This window comes from Chiloscyllium plagiosum, chromosome 29 (assembly GCF_004010195.1).
Source record: "Chiloscyllium plagiosum isolate BGI_BamShark_2017 chromosome 29, ASM401019v2, whole genome shotgun sequence".
NCBI lineage: Eukaryota > Metazoa > Chordata > Chondrichthyes > Orectolobiformes > Hemiscylliidae > Chiloscyllium > Chiloscyllium plagiosum.
The window spans coordinates 21,305,486-21,329,676 of record NC_057738.1 but is presented as its reverse complement, the minus strand read 5'-3'; the positions used below and the strand labels follow the sequence as shown (position 1 = coordinate 21,329,676).

Below are 24,191 nucleotides of genomic sequence, written 5' to 3'. Positions count from 1 at the left end.
AATCAGTACTGTCTGCTCTTGTTGCATAAATGTTGTTTTCCCTTTACTTGCAAGTTGCATTTCTTCCACATGTCCTGTAAAGTGCGGGATGCAAAGCTCCACTAAACTGTGGAGCAGTTTCCAGCAACAGTCATGTTCGCTACCACTAAATGGCAATAAATGCATTTTGAAAATAATTATAAAATATTTAAATTTTTAAATGCTAAACCAAATCTTAATTCCCACATTGGATCTGACTATTTGAACTGTGGAGGGGTGTGTAATTCATTAAATTCACAAAATGATTAAGTATGCTTCACTATTTCTGAAATGGAATTTTTATTTGGCAGTTTTGTTTGGGAAAGAAATATGGGTTTTAAATTGATACCAGCAGAATCAAGTAGTGTTAGTTAGTGATGTTTCAACGTTAGTCAATCTGTATATGATGGAATTATTCAAGCACTTCATAACCTAGTTAGTCTCTTTGTTCTTCCTGTAAATGTGACTGAATTCGCAATGAAAACAATGCAACCAACAATTTAAATAATGTAGAATTGCAGTACAGCAAATACCAGAACAGCTCCAGAAGCATTACAAATACAGAGGAACCTCGGTTATCCGAACAAGATGGGCGGGCACTATTTTGTTCAGATAATTGATTATTTGGGGCTCGGAGTTTTCTGTGAGGTCTGCTCCCTGTTCAGGTGACTGGTCCCCAACTCTATCCACTTCCACCCCGCAGGCCTCCAACCCTGTCCACCACTGCCCCCAACCCTGTTCAACACTGCCCCCATGCCCGCCCTCAACCCCGCTCACCTGTCCATCCCCACCCACCATTTTTATTCTTCTAACAGGTATTAATACTTTAAAACAAGAAGCTTACCTTCTTAACGTTAGAATGTTTAACTGCTAAAATTGCTAATTAAAGTTGAATAATTTACTGCACAATGGTTAATCTAGAATAATGTGTAGCTTTATAATCCCACCTCATAATAATACTGACCAAGTCAGAGTAGTTTGATAATTCTGGTGTTCAGTCACTGAATTGTTTAGCTTCAAAGACGTGTGTCTCTTTATTGAGGCAGGTTATATACAAATGAACAGAATACTAAATAGGATATGAGTGGGTTTTTTTAATTAACATATCTTGCACAGCTTTTTGTTCTAGTTCCAGAAGCCATGAGGTAAAGGCCAACATTCCATTAACCAGTTATTTTGGGCATATACAATAACTTAGTGATTTCTGTTCTTGGGCTGCTGAACTTGTCTCCTCACTATTTAGAAAATACTTTCATCTGGAAGTTCTGATCACAGGTAGATATTGTATCATACACTGGGTGAGTTGATAGGATGTCACTTAAGTAGGTGAATGCTTCGGGTAGGTAAGGTGTCAGGTCTGATTGGGTCTCTTGGGCCTGTTGCCAGAGGTGTTCCAGATGCAGAGCTGGTGCCTCTGAGGAGATTTCAATTTTGCAGGCAATTCCTGCAAAGTCAGCTACATTTGTACTTCCATCTGGGGAACAAATGGATCTACACAGAACTTCAATCTACCGTTTCAGAAACGAACTGTTTTGGATCCAAATTGGATGACTTCACACTTCGCTATTGTTTTTTCCCCCACATGTTATAGTGCAGTTGGTGGAAGAGCAGCAGAGAAATGAAGACAGTTTTTGGCCGAGAATAATGAAGGCTTTATTTGACTTTTAACACTAGTCTCTATTTTGTTAAACAAAAGTGGCATTTCAACTTAATTAGCACAAAATGTTTGAATTCGTACACCAAACTGGTGGAAGGAATGATTCAAAACTCTTGTGACCAAGCAATGAACAATTGGACCTTCAGGCACATTACACCTTTCAGTGATAAAATGTTTTTTTGTCACATTTAAATTCTTGATATTTGAACTTTCTGCTGTGTTTCATAGCTCATCTGTTACTTCCATTTAGCATCACTTTGAAGTTTTACAACAACAGATAGTTCTAGTTAGAGAGTTTGGATCAGTGCATTATGTGCTTTGGTAAACAGAATCCTGTTAAGTTTTGCTTACACTTCATATTTCTCAGTAAGTGCTATATATTTGCAAGATATATTTATAAAATTTTTCTAAGCAGATTTTCCATTGTGAATACCTACATTGTATCCTATGAGAATAGCAATGGATACTTAGTACATCTGATTTGTGCATATGATAAGGTAGTGGCTACAATATGATTTGATGTCTCTATATAGGATAGATGCTAAGAGTTCTTAGACAAAATGACACTGTTTTAGGAAGAGAGATCTTCTCTTGGTAGTGTAATTTTTTAATTCTGTAATGGGATGTGGGCATCCTTATTGAGTCTTTATAAGAAGTAAGTAAATTAATGGAAGACAGCCCATTGGATGTTCATTGTTTAAATTGCAGAGCGTACAATTTCCAATTCAAATCGTATTTGGATGTGGACATAAATCACTGTTCATTCAATGTTGCTGGGTTAAAAACCAATTCAAAAATGAGTTTCTAAGATGGATAATAAAGTCTCGCCTTGGTGGAGACATTCCCACGTACCAAGAATGAATATTTTGAAAAGGGCTCGTATCCACGTTCACAATAAATCAGTGTTTCTTGAGAGCTGTTCATTTAACTTTTTTTTGATTAATGTAAGAATTTTACAAATTAGAAAAATTTTCAAAAGCTCTAGCTATCTTAAGTGATGGGTCTGAGATACAAAATACTTAAAATCCAAAGTGTAACATTAGTGTATGGATTCAAAATGTATGTAGATCTATAATATTATGCATGTATTCTATCTAACTAACACAGATAATGTGTCCTGACAAAGGTAGATTCCAGCAACTGAATTACAATTTAATAGAGTTGTGTTGTAGACTAGTATTTCATAACAATACAGAATCTTATTCTCCAGCATGTTATAAAAGTATGGAGGGACGGAGAGGAGATTCACCAGGATGATGCCTGGGATGGAGCATCTCAACTATGAAGAAGGTTGGATAAACTCAGGTTGTTTTCATAGGAGCAGAATAGGTTGAGGGGAGGACTTGATTGAGATGTAGAAGATTGACGGGCATGGACAGGGTGAATAGAAAGCATCTTCTCCCCTTACTCAAAGTAGAAAACAAGTGGGCACATTTTTAAAGTAAATTTAGGTTTAAAGGGTATTGAGGAAAACTTTTTTTTCAACTCAAAAGTACCGGGTATCTGGAATGCATTGTCTGGGAGGGTAATTGAGGCAGGTAACTTCACCACCTTTAAAATGCATGTGGATGAACACTTAAAATGTCATAACATTCAAAGCTATGGGCCTAATGTGTGAAAGTGGGACTAATGTAGGTAGCAGTGTATTTTTGGCAGTAGAGACTCAGTGGCCTGAAGGGCATCCTCTGTAATGTGTGATTCTATGAAACAACACATTATTGTGTAAATGTATTCTGTGCTCTGACATTTATGTTTCCAACTGCTCTGACTTGAATAACAAATGAATTGTGGGTGTTATGAGAGGATTGTACTATTTGACATCTTTGTGCAAAAAACAAAAGTAAGCCTGAGTTATAGGATGCCAGGCTTGAATCAAAAATACATACAAAACATTAGGAAATTCTGAGTGTGTTTATTGGTCAGGAGGTTGTGGGGTGCTGTGATCAAAATTCTCAAGATGTTAAGCGGGGGAGAAAAGGCTAATTGAGATAAGCTATTTCTGCAGGTTGGGGAGATGAGGATTTAGGACATCATTTAAAACTGTTGAGCTAAACATTTCCACACCAAAATTGAGAGACTACTGCACGCAAAAGGTGCAGGCCCAGAATTCACTTCTGCACCAGCAATTGATGCTCAATCTATTTTCAATTTTAAAATCAGAGATTGATGGGTAACTGAAGTTAGGTTGCGAGTCATTTTATTTCTGTAATGTAGCTCTCAGTGCACTCAATTTTAAGATGCTCTTTGGTCACGTTTTTTGATAAGACTTGAAAATGCAGTAATGATTTCCTAATTATTTTCTCATGTTTTATCGTACTTTTCAATTCAAGTCTAGCATCCTCTAGCTCAGACTTTTGCTTTTTGGACCAAAATGTCAACTGATTCTACTGTTGGTAAATTAGTTTCTTTCATATATCAACTTCTTGTTTTATTCTTTTGAAACAACTGGTAGGCCTAATTAGATAAGCATAGGCATCAAGGCAAACCTGACTACTGTTCACTGTAAAAGTTTACACATTGTAGACAATATGTAGTAGCAAGTTCAAACTAAATAGGATGATGGAATTTTCACTTTTATTAAGTCTTGCTTTAAGGCAAAGACAAAACTTGTTGAAAATTTATTTGGTTTGATCATCTGTTATTATTTCAAAAATGCATCTTCCCAGTTTGCACATTCAATGCATTAAAAGGAATTTTGATAACTGGAATGCTTTTGTTTCTGTCCTTGAGTGCTGTTAAGTTCACTCAAAGTTCTTGTTTTTTTTCTTTACATTGTCCTACACAAGAGTGCTTTTCTGCAGGCAAATCAGCGCAGTAGCCAGGCATAAAAAAAACTAAAAGTTCTGCACTTTATATAAACGTGAAATAATATTGTTAGGTTTGCAGCATTTTGGTGAAGTACAGTAATTATGTATAACTAAAACAAAATGGCCAGAATTGTGAAAAAGGATGATTTGTGTCATTGAGTGCTCCTTGTAAATTAGTTGGTGAATAATTTTATTCTTTGCTGAAGAATGCCCCAGTGATAAACTTGCAACAACATTCTGATTTTTGATTGCTCTCAGGCCAACTGAGATTTAACTTGTGAGCATGTTTCATTATTTTTTTTTTAAAAGAGTACTACTATGACCTTCCTTTCTTTCTCTCTTTTTAAATTGATCAGCATCAGTATCATTGAAACTAACATGAAATTTAATGTATTTTGTTTTAATTCTCGAAGACTTTGCCTTCCTCTTTGGATTTGGATTGCTTTAAAAAATCTGTATATTTTGAAAGTTTTTTTCTGCATTGCCAACTTTCGCTCTGGTCTCCTGATTACAGTCCTGCTTTTAAAGGTATTGACTCCTTGATGACTAATGGTTCCAAGGCAATAATTGTCCTCTGATATTTTGATTGAATGTAGATTGTTAATTGGAAGCTTTTTGATCATGAGGGGGTAATGCGACAAACAAATCTGTTTTCCATTGTAGGGACCACTGAATAAAGATAAGCACGATCAGGATACTGAAACAGGGGAGACAGCACTATTTTGTGATCATAGGAACAGAAGTAGGCCATTAAGCCTCTCAAGTTTGTTTTGCCGTTCAGTTGGATCATTCCTGAAATGTAACCTAACTTCAGTTACTCATCAATCTCTGGTTTGTTCTGAAGGTGTAGGTGTGTATTGTACCTTTAAGAGAGACTAGAAGCTAGCACAGACTTGGGCATAGAGTGTGCTGAAAAATTTTAAATATAACATTTGCCTGTGAAACCAGTGTGCAGCTGAGTTGCCACGGTACACAACAAATTCGAATTCAGCCAATCAGTTTAAATTATGCTCCAAGATACCAAAATCCAATTGAATTTAAATTTAGTGTTTTGATGATCAAACCAATGAAATGATCAGATGTTTTGGAGTTTAAAACAGGACATTTTGAATAGGTGGGGGAGAACTGCCAAGAAAACCAACACATATAGACTGCTAGCCAAATAGCTCCCTGAAAGGCACCTGTCCAAAACAAACGTTGTGCAGCAAAAGTCTAAAGAAGAGACAACCCAGGAAAACCCGGAGAGAAATCTACAAAGGAGAATCGACAAAGCTGGCTGGTTTTGAAACATCATTTTTTTTTGTAAATCTTTATCAGACCAGTATTGTAGAGTGGGAGGTAAAAGATAGGTTTAAGAGAAAGGAGTTGTAAATAGTTGTTTTAATGTTGGACTTAAAGAATAAAATTGTTAATTTTTACTCTAAATAGTTCCCTCTGGGTAGTTCTTTGCCTCTCAACTTAACAGATTACGACATGGGGTGAGCTCCTCTGTGTGTCGGGTTTAAATTAGCAGAGGAGTTTACCTTGTGTCATAACAGGTTTTAAAATTGCAAATAGGTCTAGCATCAATTGCTGGGTGAAAGTGAGTTCCAGGTCTGAATCCTTGTGTGTAGTAGTCTTTCTTAATTTTGGTGTTCACATCTTTAGTTCATTATTTTTAAATAATGCCCCAAGTCCTTGCCTCCCCAACCTGCAGAAGAAGTTTATCACAATTAACCTTGATTTTCCCCTTAACATCTTGAGAGTTTTGATCAAAACACCCCACACCTTCTGATTTGTAGCTTATCTATGTTTATCTATTTTTTCCTTGTAACTTAATCCTTTTGTGTCCATTGGTATCATTCTATTAAATCTGCATTGTGCTCTACCAAATGCCAGTGTACCTTTAATTTTGTATAGAACCCAAATTACTTCCACCACTGTGAATGTGGTCTAACTAGGAATTTGTATAACTGAAGGTCAGGTCTGTGACCTTTATCTCTTAGTAATCTAATCCTCCAGATATAAATAAAGACTGGCATTCTATTGGCTTTTTTGATGACGTCCGACATCTGTTTGTGAAGTTGTACCAGTGTATGTACCTGGACCCCTGAATTACCTAAACCTCAACAATTTATTGCTTTTCAACCTTTATAAAGTTCTTGTTCATTGCTTTTCATACCTTTAATTTGCCAACATTGAAATTCATTTGTATAGATTCTCCTATCCTCTTAATTTATCTGTATCTCCCTTTGCTTTAATGCTTCCATTTAGCACTGCTTAGTGTCATCATCAAGTTTGGAAATGTCGCATTTTTTTTCAACACCTCGGTAATTAATAAATTCGAATAGCTGAAGTTCCAGCACTCTGTTCTTGAACGGCATTGTTAGAGTGTTTTTTCAATCAAAGTTCCTGTCCAATATCCCCACTGCTGTCACTCATTCAGTTTTCTAAGAAGCTCAGTTGTTGCTTCAATTTCCTAGGCTTTATTTAACTGCCTCCTTAAGAGACTTTGTTAACTGCCTTCTTGTAGTTGATACAAACAACACGCATGGACGTCTTACTTCAGCCACCTTCTAAAAAAATTCAATTCAATTGGTTCCTCAAATTTAAGTTCCTGTTTATAAGTCCATGACTAATCAACTGAAAACTTTCGAGGTGTTCCATCATTCTATTGTTAAGTCTACACTCTAGAAATTCCCTACAACAAATCTTAGGCTGACTGGTCTATAATTCCCTAGTTTCCCTTTCCCAACTTTCTTGAATGACATGCACAATCTACCAATCTTGAGGAATGTTTCAAACGGAGAGTGTTTGGAGATACCTCAAATATAATCTTACAATATGCCTACCTATTTCCTTTAAACCCTAGATGGAAACCCTTGGAAGGAGAGGAATTACTGCTAATTACTATTATTTTCTTGATTACTGTTATTTTGCTGATAATTTTGGTGAATCCCTGCCTCTGATTTAATATTCCTTTGTTAATATGTCTGGCATGCTGACTTCTTCTGCTCTGAATACTGATGCAATGTTTGCCAGTTCTTTGTTTATTGACAATATGGCCAGTATTAGTTTTTAAAGAGCCCCACATTACTCATGACTATCCACTTTGCACTAATGTAAGATTAAGGATTGGCTTTGATTTCAGTCTTAAATTAAAGGTAATGACAATTATGGGCTAAGTTTGAGTGAGACAATCTGCAGTTTAAAAATCTTGATTAGTTACGAAACCCATTTCGTGTACAAGCATGTTTCACAAGTTTTACAATTTATTAAATTTTCTGATAAATACAAAATAATTGATACTTAATAAAAACAGATGGTTTTCAGTTGACCCTCTTCATGATTCTAGTTCATGAAGCTAGTTGATTGGACACAGGTCCCTTCATCTGTTGACTGAAGTTCTCCTTCTATCTTCCTCCCACTTTGTACACCAACCACCAAGAATCACCATTTATTAACACTTGCTAACTGCTACCCTATGCAAGATCAAAGCTATCGTGAAATCTAATTGGCTCAATAACCATGAATTGTTCATGAACGTTTATTAGATTGGCTAGGTCTTTTTGCCCAAATTCTGATTAGTTTATTTAAAAGTAATGGTCACCTTAGTAAAATTACTTCATTCTGTCATTTTTTTGACAAGTCAATCATTTTGTAAGGTCATCTGTTCTGCAATATCTTTTCTCTCTCAATTTACCAACTCCATAGATCTTCACCAAGATAAGGTAGTAGGAGTAAGCAATTCATGCAAAATAAAAACAGAAAGAACTGTAGATCAGGAACAAAAACAGAAGTTTTTTGGAAAACTCAGCAGATCTGCAGCATTTGTGAAGAGAAATCAAAGTTAATGTTTCTGGTCCGGTGACCCATCCCTCAGACAACTTTTATGTATTTGCTTCGAGTATGCTGTGTCACACCTCAGTGATTTATTATCATCCCAAATGTCCCAATCGATACATTTTGTATGTGAATGGTGAATGGGGTGTCAATTAAGCAACTGCTTTGTTATGAATGGTGTTGAGCTACTTGGGTGTTGCTGGAGTTCTATTAAGCAAGCAAGTGAAAAGTATACCATCACACTCTACTGCTTATAATACATGCAAGGACATGGCTTGGGAATTCAGGAAACGGTGCAAGGTGTCATTAACCTTTCCATCAAGTGGCACGTACTGAATATTGGTGTGCTTAATGATGCTCAGTTTGGGTTCTGTACAGAGTATGTGGCTTGAGGCATCATTACAGCCTTGATGCAAACATGGATATTGATCTGATCTTTGTATAGTCAATTAGCCACTCCTATGAATCAAATAGTGTCTGTTAACAAGTTACTTGGCTATACAGGATGAGAGCATTCTCAATGATCTTGTCAGACAGTGATTAACTATTATGCCAAAATGTCCACCACATATGGACAGAGGCCCATCAACTGTCCAGTCCGCAGGAAGCGCCTGCACAAAGAGAGAAAACAGAGGCAAGTGTAATATAGAGGCTAGAGATGACAGGTTCGGGAAGGCTGGAGTTGAAAATGTGGAGCTTCTCCACAGCAGTGTTTGTGGAGTGGAACTCTTCAGCCACTGCTTCGTTGCTGCAGTTAGCTCACTGTGCTGCTTAGGGAGGGACCTTTATTGGGACCAAGGCTGTTGATGTGACCTGTTGGCATAACTGAAGAAGACATGATCCGACTGCTGTGTGCTGCTTCCGAATGAAATCCATTTCCTCTCTATGTATGCATGCGCTTTGTGCCACTGGATGGGGTATTTGCCTAAAGTATGCAATCACACTGCACTTCATTAACTCTGAATAATTCGTTTTGTAAATCAAGCCGCACTATTGTGTGGACCTTCGTAAAAGTATAAATTACCATATTAGTAAATCACTAATATGTCAATTTATCTGGCTATGACCACTATCTAAGATAAAAGAAATTCAGACCAGGTTTCATCAATAAACAAGAATACGAACATTGGTTAAATGATAAGTTTGCTGTAATAAATAAGTGCTAAAATGTATTATTAATTACTAAATGTAAATGTAAATTATGCCCCCTTTATTCCAAACATGCTAAATTCATTTCCAAATAAAACAAACAGTTTTGCTGAAACACTGAGAGTGCAAAATCTAGACAAAAAAGAAGAAATTCTGTGGATCAAGACTCTAAACCACAAAATTGAATGAGGTAACTCTCTGTTATTTTTGTGTTTAGCGATGATATCTTGTTTTCAAATCCAGTAATCCTCATTTTGTTAGCTGTTCATTTGGATCTTGAGTCTTTCTGAGTTAGAAATTTTTGTTTTGAGTCTTTTAATGCTGGTTTCCTCCATGCACAATCTGACTGGTTTACAGTCTTCAGGAGATTTGAATGCAAATGCAGTCAGATCATCACTCAAACTAACATGAAGCAAATCCAAAGCTGTTGCTAGGCTTTTATTTTAGCCCAAAGATACCTGGGCCAATATGTGTCTCAAAATACAAAATCCAGTTTTTAGTTGCCATTGTGTAACCATTAAGCAACAACCACCTTTCCTGAGAGATTTTTTAAAAATCGAAACTTCCATTTTCCAGTTTGTCTCTCCACATGAAGTCCTTGTAATTGATTGTTAATGCAGACTAGTGATGTTGTGTTATGTAATGTTATGTTTAAGTATTAAGGGACAGGACCGTGTGTAAACACTACAAAAATGCATCTTGTGAACAGTAAACATGAACTATTATCACTACTGTGTCTGGTAGTGAATGTTTGGGATAATCTTTTAAACAACTCTGCTCTGACTTTACAGTTTCTGGATTCTGTCCGTGGTAATGAGAAGTCTTCTCATATGATATACAATGGAACTCTATTGGTATATGTAAGTACTCTTTTAAAATATGATAATGTCAGTATAAGAAATTGCAATAATTAGTTACAATAAACTGTGTCACTCACTTTGCACACTTACTCACTGCAGTGATCCTATGTGTTTTAGGTTACATCCAAGCTCCGTTTAATTTTTGAAAAAATATCTTGCAGACATGTGGGATTGAAATTTTTAAAAATATTCTTTAAACTTTGCAAGATCTGAAGTAAATTGGCTAATTTGTATATAACTCTAGTCATCATAATTTTAACCATAATCTTATGAAGTTTACTTCACTGCTTCCACATTAGTCTTGGAATACCTTGAAAATGAGCTTTTTTTTTTTGGTAAATATTTCTCTACTGAGAAAAGCTGCTGTTGGCTATCAATTTATCCATCCTGAGGATCCTGCCCAACCATCAGCTGCAGTTAGTTTTTAATAAGCATTCCTCTGGTAATGCTGCTTGTCTTTGTTCTTGTCATTTCTGCTCTTGGTGAGCTTAAAATCTAATTACAGTTCCTTTTTTACTTTCATTTTAAGGATGTCATTGTGCTGCTTAAAAAGGGGTTCAGCATCTACATTTTTTTTCAGCTTTGAAAATATCTGTGGAGTTAGTTTTAATCACAAAGCATGCTTCACTTGGGTACCTGAGTGCTTTATTTATATGTAACTAATAAAAATGAAAGTAAGTTTGCTCACTGAGCTGGAAGGTTCATTTTCAGACATTTCATCACTCTACTAGGTAACATCTTCAGTGGGCCTCTGGGCAAAACACTATTGATGATTCCTGCTTTCTATTTATATATTTGGGTTTCTTTGAGTTGGTGATGTTATTTCCAGTTCTTTTTCTTAGGAGATGGTAGATGGGGTCTAAGTCGATGTGTTTGTTGGTAGACTTCTGACTGGAATGCCATGCTTCTCGGAGTTCCTGGGTGTGTCTCTGTTTGGCTTGTCCAAGGATGGATGTGTTGTCCTAGTCGAAGTGGTGTCCTTCCTTCTCTGTATGTAAGGAGACTAGTAAAAGAGGATCTAGAGAGGTCTAGATAACACTCCTTACATACAGATAAGGAAGGACACCACTTCGACTGGGACAACACATCCATCCTGGGACAAGCCAAACAGAGACACGCCCAGGAACTCCTAGAAGCATGGCATTCCAATTGGAACTCTATCAACAAACACATTGAGTTAGACCCCATCTACCACCCCCTGAGAAAAAGAACTGGAAATGACATCACAGGAAATGACATCACCAACCCAAAGAAACCCAAACATATAAATAGAAAGCAGGAATCATCAGCAGTGCTTTGCCTGGAGGCCCACTGAAGATGTTACCTAGTAGGGTGACAAAATGTCTGGAAATGAACCTTCCAGCTCAGCGAGCAAATCTACATTCAGAACCTCAACCTGAGCTACAAATCTTCTCAAAAATCACTATTAAAGTGAACTTAAATAGCTGATTCAAATCTGGTCTTGGTTTGGTCCGTGGGAGCAATATTGGCCACAACTTATAATTTCTTCTCAGTTGTCCATTTTGCAAACTCTGCAGTAAGAGCATGGAACCTGTTTTAATGAGTTACCATAAACTAAATTATGTAGCACATTTCTCTGTCTCCATGTCTGAAATTACTCTGCAGCCTATCACAATTGTAACTTAAAATGGTATTCAATCTATGCATAAGATCCCACAAATAAAAATGTAAATGGGTGTTTTTTTTGTTTACTGAGGGATATGTCTTGACTTTCCTCTTTTGCAACTAGTACTATGGAATCATTTACTCAGACTTTTTTTAACATCACATCTGAAAGATGGTATCTCTGACTGTGCAACACTCAGTCAGTACTGCACTGAATTGTCATCTGAAATATTGTGCTCAAACCCCTGGAGTGGAACTTGAATCCAAAATCTTCTGACTCTGAGGCAAGAGTACTAATCTGTAAAGTTGCAAAATAATGACATATTTAATTGCTTTGTAAGGTAGCCATAGCTAATAAACTTGTAGGACAGCTAATGATATAATGCAGTGTCAAGTAAAAAAAGTCCAGTGCATTTTATAATGTATATTTTGTCTTAATAGCCTTATATAATTTGAAATATAAGCTAACTGTTTTACCAGACATTGGGTATTTTAAATATATCATGGCCTAATGAATTTTCTTTCATTCCAACAGAATAGTGATTATATTTATCATTATCAAAATATTCTTCTACATTTGCTGGTATCGTTCAAGGCAACGACAATTAGATGCTTATCTGAGCAATCCACGGAATGCCCAGATAGTGATTGTTGGCGGCAGGGCCTATCTCCATCAACTCTGTGAACGGCAAAATGTAAGTGCCTGTTGTTCCCCACTTCCTTGTGATGCATTGTATTCAATTTGAACATAATGCACTTTGTTGAAGGCTGACTTTGAGGCAAGCATGTCACTACAAAATTGTTGAAAGTAAATTTAATGATCATGTTCCTGTTGGGTGATGAAGGTGGTTAAGAGCTGAGGGAAAGGGATAGTGATGAAATAGTAGATACACTTCACAGAACTATAGAATTGTTATGATATTTCCTTGTTCCTCTAAATGTTTCACTAGGATTGATAGCTTGAATTTTCTGTTAATTTTTAGTAATTATGAAATCAAAATAGATCCTACCGGTCTTAATTCAATGACAGCTTGATTCTTCCCTTAGATTTTAAAATTGAACAGTAGAGATCTACCAGTTTATGTAGGCATTCTTTTGTAAAATTTGGCACTTGATTGTTAATCTTTTTAGAATATTTCATTAATATGTTTCAAAATCTTTAGCTATTATTGTATGTGACTGATAAATAACTGTTGAAATAACTGACTGCAGTTTACTCAGGGTAGTTGTCCTATATTGCATGTTCTTAATGCAATACCATGGTTTCATTTTTTCATTCTAATTCATATTATTGACAAGTTGAATCTTAACCTCATCTTGTTTCTGTATCGGATTTTTGACCATTGATTTCATCCTTTTCCAAATTTAACAGGTTACTTGGCCATACCGGATGAGCGCACTCTCAATGATCTTTGATTTCAGTTATGCCACAATGCTTTATGATTCCTCACTTCGATGAGCTTAGTAAACATAAGACAAAAAGTTAGCCAAAAACTTGGTCTGAGATATTGCACCTCTTCCCGAGCGAGAAATAGATTGCGTATCTCAGCAATTTAGAAGAGACCAATTCGTTAAGGGTGAAGAAATAAACAGTTGGTTCAACATATGCCACCACATCTCATAGAATCAATTAGTGCAGGAGGTCAATCAGCCTATCAGCCTGTGTTAACTCTTTTAAAGTCTTTTGCAATTCATCCCGCTTCCTTAACCTATCAATGTTTTCCTTTGCATTTTATCCAAGTCCCTTTTGAAAATTACTCCTAAGGCTGATACATTATTTCTTCCAACCATACAAATTAATAGTATTAGTGTTTTTTTTTAATCAAATCTCATCATCTTTGTGGTCATTATGACAGTTGTCTTAAACTTGTGTTCTCATCATTGAACTAGGGCTAATCACTTGGTTTGATGGTGAAGGACATGGTAAAGGATGTGCCAGACTACTTGCAGATTGTCACTGAATACATATCTACTGTTGTTGGTGGCCCACAGTGCATCACAGCTACCTAGTTTTGAGTTGACAGATTTCCTTCTGATGCTGTCATAATCAGCAGTGTGTGTGACAGAGGTTGGATTGGTAAGAACAAGGTCTCACTACTTATTTCCCCTTGTTTCCTTCACCTGCCACAGCACCAGTCTAGCAGAAAAGTCCTCCAGGATCCACACACTTTGGGTCAATAGCACCACTACTGAACAAACTTAGTGATGTTGAACTCGAATACTTCATTTTCTGCTTTTGTCACCCACAGTGCTGTTCAATGTGAAGGAATCATTGACTGAGGGAATATCATAGGGGTAATCAGCAAACTTCCATGGTTGAGCGCATGCCAGGAAAGGTCACAGGTTTGGAGTCAACATTGAGGACTGCAAGGGTGGCTCTCTCCCAACTGTGCTGTTATGTTGTCAATTCCAGATTTTAAAAAGTAATTACATCTGTTCAATAATTGAATTTAATTGCCCTGATGGGATTGATAGTGTCCTCCAAGAAATAGCCTGGAACTCCGGGCTACCTAGTCTAGTGCTTTTACCACTACATTGCCATTGTCACTGGATAGTAGATAGATTACTACAATAAAATTGGCTTTTAATCCGCTGTTTTCTTAAGTGAAATGAGAGCTCTCTATGTTTTGAGTTTTTAATTCATTAACTTGATGAAGGCTTGTCTGTAGTTTCATGGTTTATTCATTTTAACTTGAATTCTGGAAGTCTTGCAGAGGGGGGAGGAATCCCAGTGCTTTAACTGAGTCTCGGTCATAAATTAGAAATTTAGTAGATTGAACTGACTAACGCTTCAGTCTGCCCTCTTCACTTAAGTTTGCTGATTACATTTCTGTGTTTGTAATGCTTTTGTTACCAAAGGAGAAAGAAATCAGGTGGTCAGCTCAAACAATCGTGCCTTCCTGATTCAAATGAGCTGTTGGTAAAGATAGTGGACAGCCCAGAATCTAGGAGGGAATGTTAAGTCGGGACTATTCTAAAGAGTTCTTGTTTGAAATTGTGTAAGAATATTCAAACAGAATTGACAGTCAAAGATTGATTTTGCTTTTTTTTTACAAAAAGCATTGAGCAGATTATGCTATTGTTCAGTGTCTATAAAAGCAATAATAAAATTTCCAAGTTAAAGAAAACCTGTATAGATGCTCCACAATTTATTGACTAAACGTATGGGCGAATGTTCATTGACCATAATTTTAAGAAATATCCTTGTTAAAAGCTACAGCTGGTGTTGAAATGGAATGTAATTTGCTGATTCCATTACAATTAGTTTAGACTGGCCAGTGATGAGGAAAGGGTTGGAAGCGGAAAATATAATTGAATAATTGCAGGAAATGTTACAGCGGGCAAAGCAGGATTCTAAAGCTTGCATCTCTTCAGTATTCCTGAAACAAGCTCAGAGATTGTAATTTGATATTGGTAGTCTTCAAACATGAGCAGCAGCATATGGTGTGGCAATACAAATATGATTATTCTATGCACTGGGTTTTCCAAATTATGTTTTCTTCCCCCAAATTCTGTGAACTTTTTGTCACCCAGTATATCCAAGACCCTTTTTGGCACATTCTGTAGTCTTCAGTATGAGATGTTGCATGTTGCATATGCTTTCCATTTAGCCTTTTGCCTATCTTCATTTATATCCTACAAATAAAACTTAAAATGACCATAATTATGCCACAAATTTCAAAATAATTAATGAATGTATTTTGATGTCTGTTAAGACTATAACTGTACTTGTATAGCCAAAGCTTTTTACTTTGGGGTCATCAGAATACCCCAGTACAGTACAAAATTTCAAATCATATTTTATACAACAGAGAAAGGATATTGATTGGTTGCTGAGTTAACTCTGATTTTTCAATGGCAATACTTATCTCAAGCAATTGATATTCATAGGCTGACTAAACTCCTTTTAAAGATGCAAGGCTTGATGTAGTCCTCTTATGTTTGCAGGTCCCTGTGTATCATATTTGTACATGCTAGAGGCTGTATACAAAGTTACAATACGTGTTTGCCTAATCATTTTCAATTAGTCCATAATGTAGCTATTAGCACACCCAGGATTGTTCAGCAGGTGCTACTCAATTGCAAAATCCTCTCTAATAGTAGACTGCTTTCAATGCCATTGCGATGTCAGCTACGTAGGATATTTGGCCCAAGGATTAGCTAATTGATTGATTTCAGTCAAACAGCATACTCCTTTCAGTCATATTAATAGGCAGAGCACAGTCCATACTCAACAGCCTGTGCTTGCAAAGCCCAAAATAATACATCAGCTGTTGGATGTGACTCTAATTTACCCACAATTTCTGAATTTTTCTGAGTGTGCAAATAATCAGATAGTCAGTTAAATTCATAATGTGGCTCATTTACACTTTTATTGATTCATGTGATGAGAGTGTCATCAGTTAGGACAGCAGTTATTTCTCATGCCTAATTCCCTGGAGAAGCTGATGGTGACCTGCCTTTTTGAACTGCTGTCCTTGGGATGTAAGGAAACTCACAGTACAGTTGGAAAGTGAGCTCCATATTTTTGACCCAGTAATAGTGAAGGGATAACAATTGAATTCTACGTCAGGATGGTGCAAGGTTTAGAAGGGAACAAGCTGGTGGCCATGTTCCCATGCTGCCCTTGCCCTTCTAGAGGTGGTAGAGGTTGCAGATTGCTATCAAAGAAATTAAATATGTCTAATGTCTCATATGAAAACTTGATGCAAATTGAAATTTGATGATGGCTAACCTTTTTTATTGCAGAGTCCTATGTGGTATAGTTGGTATGGTGGTCAGGATGATAACTCTGTTGGTGAACCTTCTGGGTCACTACCTCCTGCACCTTCTTACAGTCAATTAGAGGTACCACCTCCATATGAAGCAGTGTCAAGAGGTCAGTCAGGTAGGATATCATTTCCTAACTCTAGAACTTCAATTCAAATAAATATTTCATTTTGTCTATTTGATTGTTTATTTATATTTAATGAACAAATGGGGTCTAACTCCTGCTTTAATGGATAAAATTGCTGTCAAATTGCAAAGTTTTGTAGCATGCTTAATTTGCAGATGAGCCAACATTTTTGAAGTCACACTGGCCTATATGTTACAAGTTTTTCTTTTGAGTACATGTTCGGTTGCTTTAATTTCTTTTGGTATTTAATCTATAATTCAATGCATTAGGAGATACAAATGCTGTGTGTTCCTTTGACATTGATCACAGTGTAGTTGGGCAAGTGCTTTAGTTAAGTCTGGGTATGGCACTTTTTGGCTTTCCCTTTCCACAAAGTAAAACTAAATTGTGCATTTTTCTCTTGCTCACTCTCGTTTTCACTGTCTTATTTATATATAAAATTTGTGCGTACTGGAAGTTTAAGCAAAATCTTCATAAAACTTTCATGCTTATTGCCTTGGTTATAAATATTGACAACCCAGCTTCAGGATCTTGTACTAAAATGTTGTTAATGAAGAGTATTTTAAGAGAGAGACTTTTCTTTTTATTTACCTACACAGATGATTTGAAACCTCCACCGTATACAGAGTATGCAGCCAGTAGTATTGAAGAAGCTCGTGCCCTGTCTATACCAGAAGGGTATGACGCTTGCAGCTTGAGTGATGCTCCTCCTCCATACACTCCTAGCCCATCAGTTGATGCTGAACAGCAGGATAATGTGGCACAACCTAACGCTCAGGAGACAGGCAGTACCACTACAATAGGCTCACCATGTCAAGTCTGAAAAAAAAAAAATCCACTTTCTGGGACTGCTGTGGAAAGATATTTTGTTTTCTTCAGAAAAATCCGAAGCATCTGAATTGTCTCTTTTTTGGTTTTGTAAAGATTTGATTTTTTTTTTGTACAGTTTAAAAGACATTTACAGTGATGCACTACATAAGATTGCATTGTTCACTGTTTGCTGCTATCAGCGCTACCTTCTCTCTTTGTAAACATTATTCGCACTTTCCAAGGAAGACCCTGAGGAAAAGGATCATACCTGGTTTTAAAAGATTGTATATTTGCCAGTGACTACAATATGCGTACCACAGTGCTGGGAGGGTCGGGGTTGCTGAGGCTAGGGAATTGGTTGGGTGGAATAAGAGCAGTACTCAACTATGAGACCAGATGCTGCCAACCAGGGAGACTGAGACTGCATATTCTAAACCTTAAGTGATGTCTCAAGACCTCATAGTTACAGATAAACAAGAGGCAAGCATTATCTGAAGGGCACTAGGACAATCTTGTGTTCCTGTGTTATCAAAGCTTCTTCAAGGTCATTCCTTGCATTCTATACTTTGTGATGTTTTGCCAAGACTGCATCTTTGCCTCAGAGAAAACCAGCTTCCTTCTGACAACATGAAGGGACACCTTCAATTTTAGAGAAATGCACAAAAGTGTAGACTTTAAAGAAGACCTTTTTGTCCTACGAGTAGTTGCTAATTTGCTGCAAAAAATGTATTTTTTATAGTAGTGTAATTTTTTTAAATCTCAGTGAATCAACTGTATTCCAAGTTCCCTTTCTCAGAGTACCAAAACTTTCAGCTTAAATATTAACATAAAATGATCCAGTTGTCTCAATATTTACACAGAAAGAAACTAAACCTCTTTGTTTCAGACTTCTAAAACAAAAGAAATATTTGCTATACGGATAGTGTTGTGAATTGAGACCTGTTTGTCTGAATTATGAGAATGGACTTTATTGCTAACGGTAATTCTAACGGTAAGCCTATATGCTCTTAGTGTTCTGAAACACTTGAATATTTTCCCACTTTTGTTACAAGTCTGCATTTTGGTAAGACTTTAAAATGATGTACACTCATCCCAAATACATGGAATGCCAGGATTGAATCTAGATTATTTGCACGGACATATATCCTGTGGTTTTAGTTTAAGTGAGCTGAACTTTCTTTTTCAGTTCTTCAGACTTTTATTAGTACTTATATGTTTTCTCCCATGCATAAACCAATCTCCAAGGCGCATTTGAAAGTTTATATATTTTTTAAGAGGTTATTTAATTAAATAGATAGGTAGCTTTGTTAATCATGTTTTTTGTGGATGGTTTTTCAAGAATCTCTCAAATGTAACTTCTACCTGAACAACCTTACTCTAAGAGTTTTCTGTTCTGGGAAGGTTCATAGTTTCCTTAAATTTTATATTTTACAGTTGGTTAAAATTAAAATAGAATTTGACAGTTTATTAGACCTGTGTAAATGTTCAGACCAACTTTGTGGACTTGCTAAATTATGTAGATTCTTAACCAACAAATACAATTTTGCTGATTCTGTTAAACTTGTTGTTGTTCCTCTCTTTTGTTTTCATTGATTTTTTTTTTGGTACAATTGTTCTTGAACAGTATGCACAACATAGAAACATTTTTACAATTTTCCTGTAAAGTGATAAGGAAAATGTCCCATAAAATGTTTTTATCTCAAGTCACCAGCCTGCAATTAAACTGAAAGATAGAAGTAAACAATTTGAGCTCAATAGGAAAGTGATGTGCAGTTTTAATATGTGTCTCTTCTCTTGGAGTCTGACTCATACTTTTAATTTCCAAGAGCCAATCACCTGCCAGAATATCTGGCACGTGACCCTTTTCATAGCTGTGGTTGTTAGTAATTTTCTTTCAAATTGGGCTCAAGTCATTGATAAACTTATGCCCAGAAAAATAAGTTCAAGAATTATTTTAGCTTATTTTTCCACTGTATTCATTTGCAAATTTTCAGATTGTTCAGTTGGTAGTTGCTTGGGGTGTAAGAGAGAAAAGGGTTTGCTCTGTGATTGACAGTGACAAGTGACAGTCCCAGTGATCTATACTGAGCCTTCACTTTTTCACCAATTTTATTTTTAATAAGACATAAAAGGAATATAGAGTTTAAGATTTGAATTTGGAAAATAACCCGAAAGAAGTGCATTTGTTAGAGCCCTGCTATTTCAGAGTAAAATTAGGAAGCAGCCTCACAGAGCAAGTAGAAGTATGCACCTCACTCTCCCAAAAGGCTGTGGGTTGTTGATGAATTGAACTGTTCAAGATTGAGTTGTTTTTGTTATAGATATGAAGATACACAGATGAAAGTTGGGTAAATGGAGTGGATCAACTATAATCTCATGAAATATCAAATTAGATATGAGGAACTGAGTGGCCTGCTCCTGTGCTTATATTCAGCTGTTCGCAGCTACGAATTACTGCAATTAAACTTGCAAGTTTTCTTCCGCTTGAATTAGCTGGTAGATTACTAATCTATTTAGGTTTTTAGATATTCACTTACTGTTTGAATGTTGATGACATAAGCTAAGGCCAAAACTTGAAGTGTCTGTCAAAAAAGTCTGAGAGTTGTAATGATCACTAATGACTCTCCTAAGTCATTGGGTAAGTGAAATGCTTGGGAGTTATCCTGGACAAGATCATATTTCATACTGCTGATGAGAACTAAGATGTTTTCATAGAATCCCTATAATATGGAAATAGACCATTCAGCTCATCGAGTCCACACCCACCCTCCAAAGAGCATCCCACCCAGATCTACTCCCTAACCTATCCTTGTATTCCCTATAGCTGATCCAGCTAGCTTGCACATCCCTGGACACTAGATGTGCTTCCCACCTTCCTCTAAAGTGTGATTGCTGAGGTCGTTTTAACTTAACGGTACATTTAATTTGACGCTGGCAGTTTATTTTTAAAGAAGCAAATTAGTGGGAGATTTTGTATTTCAATTCACTGGCTTTCTCAGAATAAAATGCTGATTTGCAAAGTGCTTTCAAACAGTCAGCTGCACAGTGTTTGACAGTAATGAAATGTGATTACCACACAAAAATACACACGTCCTGTTTTGTGTTATTACTGGTAAAATACCCCTGGAGCTGTTTATAGTACATTACAAGGGCAGGAACATTCTACAAAGGCTACAAAGTTAATTGCTGTTCTATAAACACTGAGCTCCTAGGTCAATGAAAAGACTGCAGGCACCCTAACTCCATTTTGTTCAAGAGTTTCTTAGTTTCTCTAAACTTTTGAATGTGACAACTGAAATGTAGCAGGAAATATATGCTTTTTATAATGTTTATAAATTATTTATAGTTGTTCAAGAAGAGTAGATATTAAAAATATACACATAAAATGAAATTAGTGTTGGAAGTTTTCTGAAAAAAACTCCACAGTGACACCTGTTGACCAGAGTATGCAACTACTTTGATGCAGCCAACCTTTGATGTGTTTTCGTAAATTGTTCCCAAGATTTGGAGATGCCGGTGTTGGACTGGGGTGTACAAAGTTAAAAATCACATAACACCAGGTTATAGTGTGGCACTAGCTTTCAGAGTGCCGCATCTTCATCAGGTGATTGTAGCTGATGAAGGAGCGGCGCTCCGAAAGCTAGTGCTTCCAATTAAACCTGTTGGACTATAATCTGGTTTTATAATCTGGTCTTGTGTGATTTTTAACTTTGTTCACAAGAATATTTGTGACAACAGGAAATGTGCATACACCTGTGATTAATGTATAGATAAATTGCATATGTGTACAAATGGATAAACTGAACATCAAAATGTCGAAGGATATTTAAATACATGAGTTTTTTTAACAATGGAGTTTACTTTTGTTACAAAGTGTCTGCATTTACTATTTTTGTTTTTATATAATCATCCTATTCATGGGATTTAGTCATTTTTACCCCCTACTAAATAAACTAAATACAAAGATCAGTGTAAATTTTAAATTAAATTAGATAAGATTTTTACTTTGAGTTTATCATAAGCCATTTTAGAGCGCATGCCACCAGTGTAAATTATTTTTTGAATATGAAAATTGTCCAATCTGCCACTATAGGTTTGTTCCCCATATGTTTTCTTCTCAACACATTGCTAAGTACCCTGTTCACCAAATTGATAGCCTTTCATTAAGTACTTAATGGTTATTAGAGGAAAATGTACCACCTATTTTCTGTGCCAAATTGCAATGGTATGCTTCCTGCCTTCACCCAACTCCAATGGTTCAGATGTGAAAGGCATCATTCAAATACTGCATTTCATTTTGAAGGAAAACGTTGCAGCTAACAGGAAAGAAAACTATTTTCAGGTTGTATATATCCTCTCAATGCCCTGAAGGAAAAAAATCTTAAAATAATGAGCACCAATGTCATGAAGGCAGTGGTATTCTGTTCTGGGAAAACAATTCTGGATGACCGCAACTTGCAACCATGTGCACTTTCTCCATAATTCTATTAGCTCCGTGCAGTCATGCTGCTGTCAATGTTAGAGAGCAAAAGATGGTGCACCGTGTCACCTGTAAAAGATGAAAAGCATTGTGGCTACTTCTACAATAATGGGCACTTGCTAATAAGAATTTCTTTAAATGAAAACAAAATTCAGGAGAAATTCAGCAGTTTTGGTAACATCTGAGGACAAAAAACCGTTATGGTTTGGATCCAGTATAACTCTTACTTCCTTCCAGAGAAGTCCTATTAAATTTGAAACACTAATTCTGTTTCTCTTTTTTAATTTAAAAAAAACTTATTGGTGTGGTCATTCACTAACTAATTTATTGAGTGATGGGGGTCCTTGCAATTTTTGTATTGCAGCCCCCAATTGCACTGGGCTCCTGCAGCCACATGTGTGCAGTTGATGGTGCCCTGTACCATCAGGAAGTCAGAATGCTAATGAAGCAAGATGCTCAGTCACCTGTTTATTTTCCCTCTACAAGGAAAGGTAGTTCACTAATCTTCATTTAAACCCTAGATATTTCCATGGGTGGTAAATTGCTGATATTAGAGCTACTGCAGGAGAAAAAAATGTGAAGATAATTTATACAACCTCTAGAAGAGTCATTCTCATGCTGATGTGAGACTCCAAGCCTTCAGAAAGGAACTGGCACAACTTTAACACTATGTCCGAGCTAGCAATGCTTATATCCCACGAACAAAACAAAAAGCCTCCTGAGGCACTGATCCTGGTTCATCCCAGCTTTTTTCTGGCTCATTCCTCTGTTTTCTCTTCCAATTATATGGCTGAGCAAGTGGCACTGTAGCCACTTCCTCCATACTTAACAAAGGCTATGTAATTTTCTCAGGCTTGCTGTGATCAGCAGTAACTTCTACAGACTGGTGAGTTGAGGCATACTGATTCCACTACAAACAAAAACAAAGTGCTGGAGAAACTCAGTAGGTCTGGAAGCATCTGTAGATACAAAAACAGCTATCTTTTCAACTCTAGCAACCCTTAGTCATAACTGGTGCTCAACCAGCCTGATTACAGCACAAGTCCAAAGTTTAGCTGCACCTTGTTGAGTGACCATAAAAATACCTGAGGACAAGGACTACCTTTTCTCCCCCCAGCAATCTCCGCACATTTATTGTACAGTCTTACTATTTGTGTGTTGTATTAGCCTGGAAGCTCTGAAATAAAACTGAAGCTGCTGGTGGAAAAATTAACATTTCGCAAGTTGAACTCATTGCTCCAGCATTTCAATTCATCCAGCCTACTGTTAAACTGCATCTTCAGTTTTAGGGGAGTTCAAATCCTGCCTTTATGTCATAGTGTAATCAACATTTATCACTTTTACAGTAAAAGATTTTGTCTACAGTTTAAGTTTACTTTTTACTAACTTAAATTTCCCACTTTTTTTTATTTTGACCTTAAATTTTCAAGGAGTACCAGAGCTATACAATTTAATAATTTGCATTGTTGCAATTAGTATGAAGAAAGTTATGTAGCAAAATAGTAATGCAGGTTAGAGGTGCAGGCACACTTATTCTGTTCCATTTATTCAAGAAACAGTACACAAAAATTAGTTTGAAAATATGTATGTCTCTAGTTATCATTGGATTTATAAGCAGATTTCCTTTCTAGTAGGTGTCATATATTTGCATGTCACATTTCTCTACATATTTAAAGGGCTACCACCTCAGGGCGCAATTACCATTTTTGATTGGAAATAATGTTGAATATATGTTGCAGTTTCATCATTGCAGTACAGATGCTTTATAGCTCTCCGGTTTTCATAGGGCCCTCCCTTTAATACATCAGACACCATTTAAGGGCCATGAGTACCTGCATAAAAAGCCATTTTTCTTGGAGAAAGAGATGAAGTCAAACCTATTCCTTTGTGACTTTATTTGCACTACCACTGTAACAGTGGTCATTTGCATTCAGGCTGTTGTTAAAGTGGAAATATGCCTTAAATTCAGGATCTAAACCTGAGTTGAACAGAGCAAAGTGCAGTCTGAATAGAAATATAAAAAACAAGAGGAAGCCATTTGGCCTTTTGAGACTGCTGTGCCACT

General features: G+C 36.4%; 1 protein-coding gene across 5 annotated transcripts in view; it reads left to right on the top strand.

Annotated features, from left to right (window-relative positions):
• Positions 1-19,206, top strand: part of si:dkey-118j18.2 — a 56,965-nt gene extending 37,759 nt beyond the window's left edge. For all 5 annotated transcript variants that reach the window (XM_043719257.1, XM_043719259.1, XM_043719255.1 and 2 more), the window contains 4 exons: positions 10,245-10,313; positions 12,475-12,634; positions 16,689-16,827; positions 17,436-19,206. In XM_043719257.1, coding sequence (XP_043575192.1) covers positions 10,294-10,313; positions 12,475-12,634; positions 16,689-16,827; positions 17,436-17,659 — 543 coding nt within the window. In that variant the 5' untranslated portion in view covers positions 10,245-10,293 and the 3' untranslated portion in view covers positions 17,660-19,206. The remainder of the gene's footprint in view (positions 1-10,244; positions 10,314-12,474; positions 12,635-16,688; positions 16,828-17,435) is intronic.
• Positions 19,207-24,191: the final 4,985 nt, after the last annotated feature.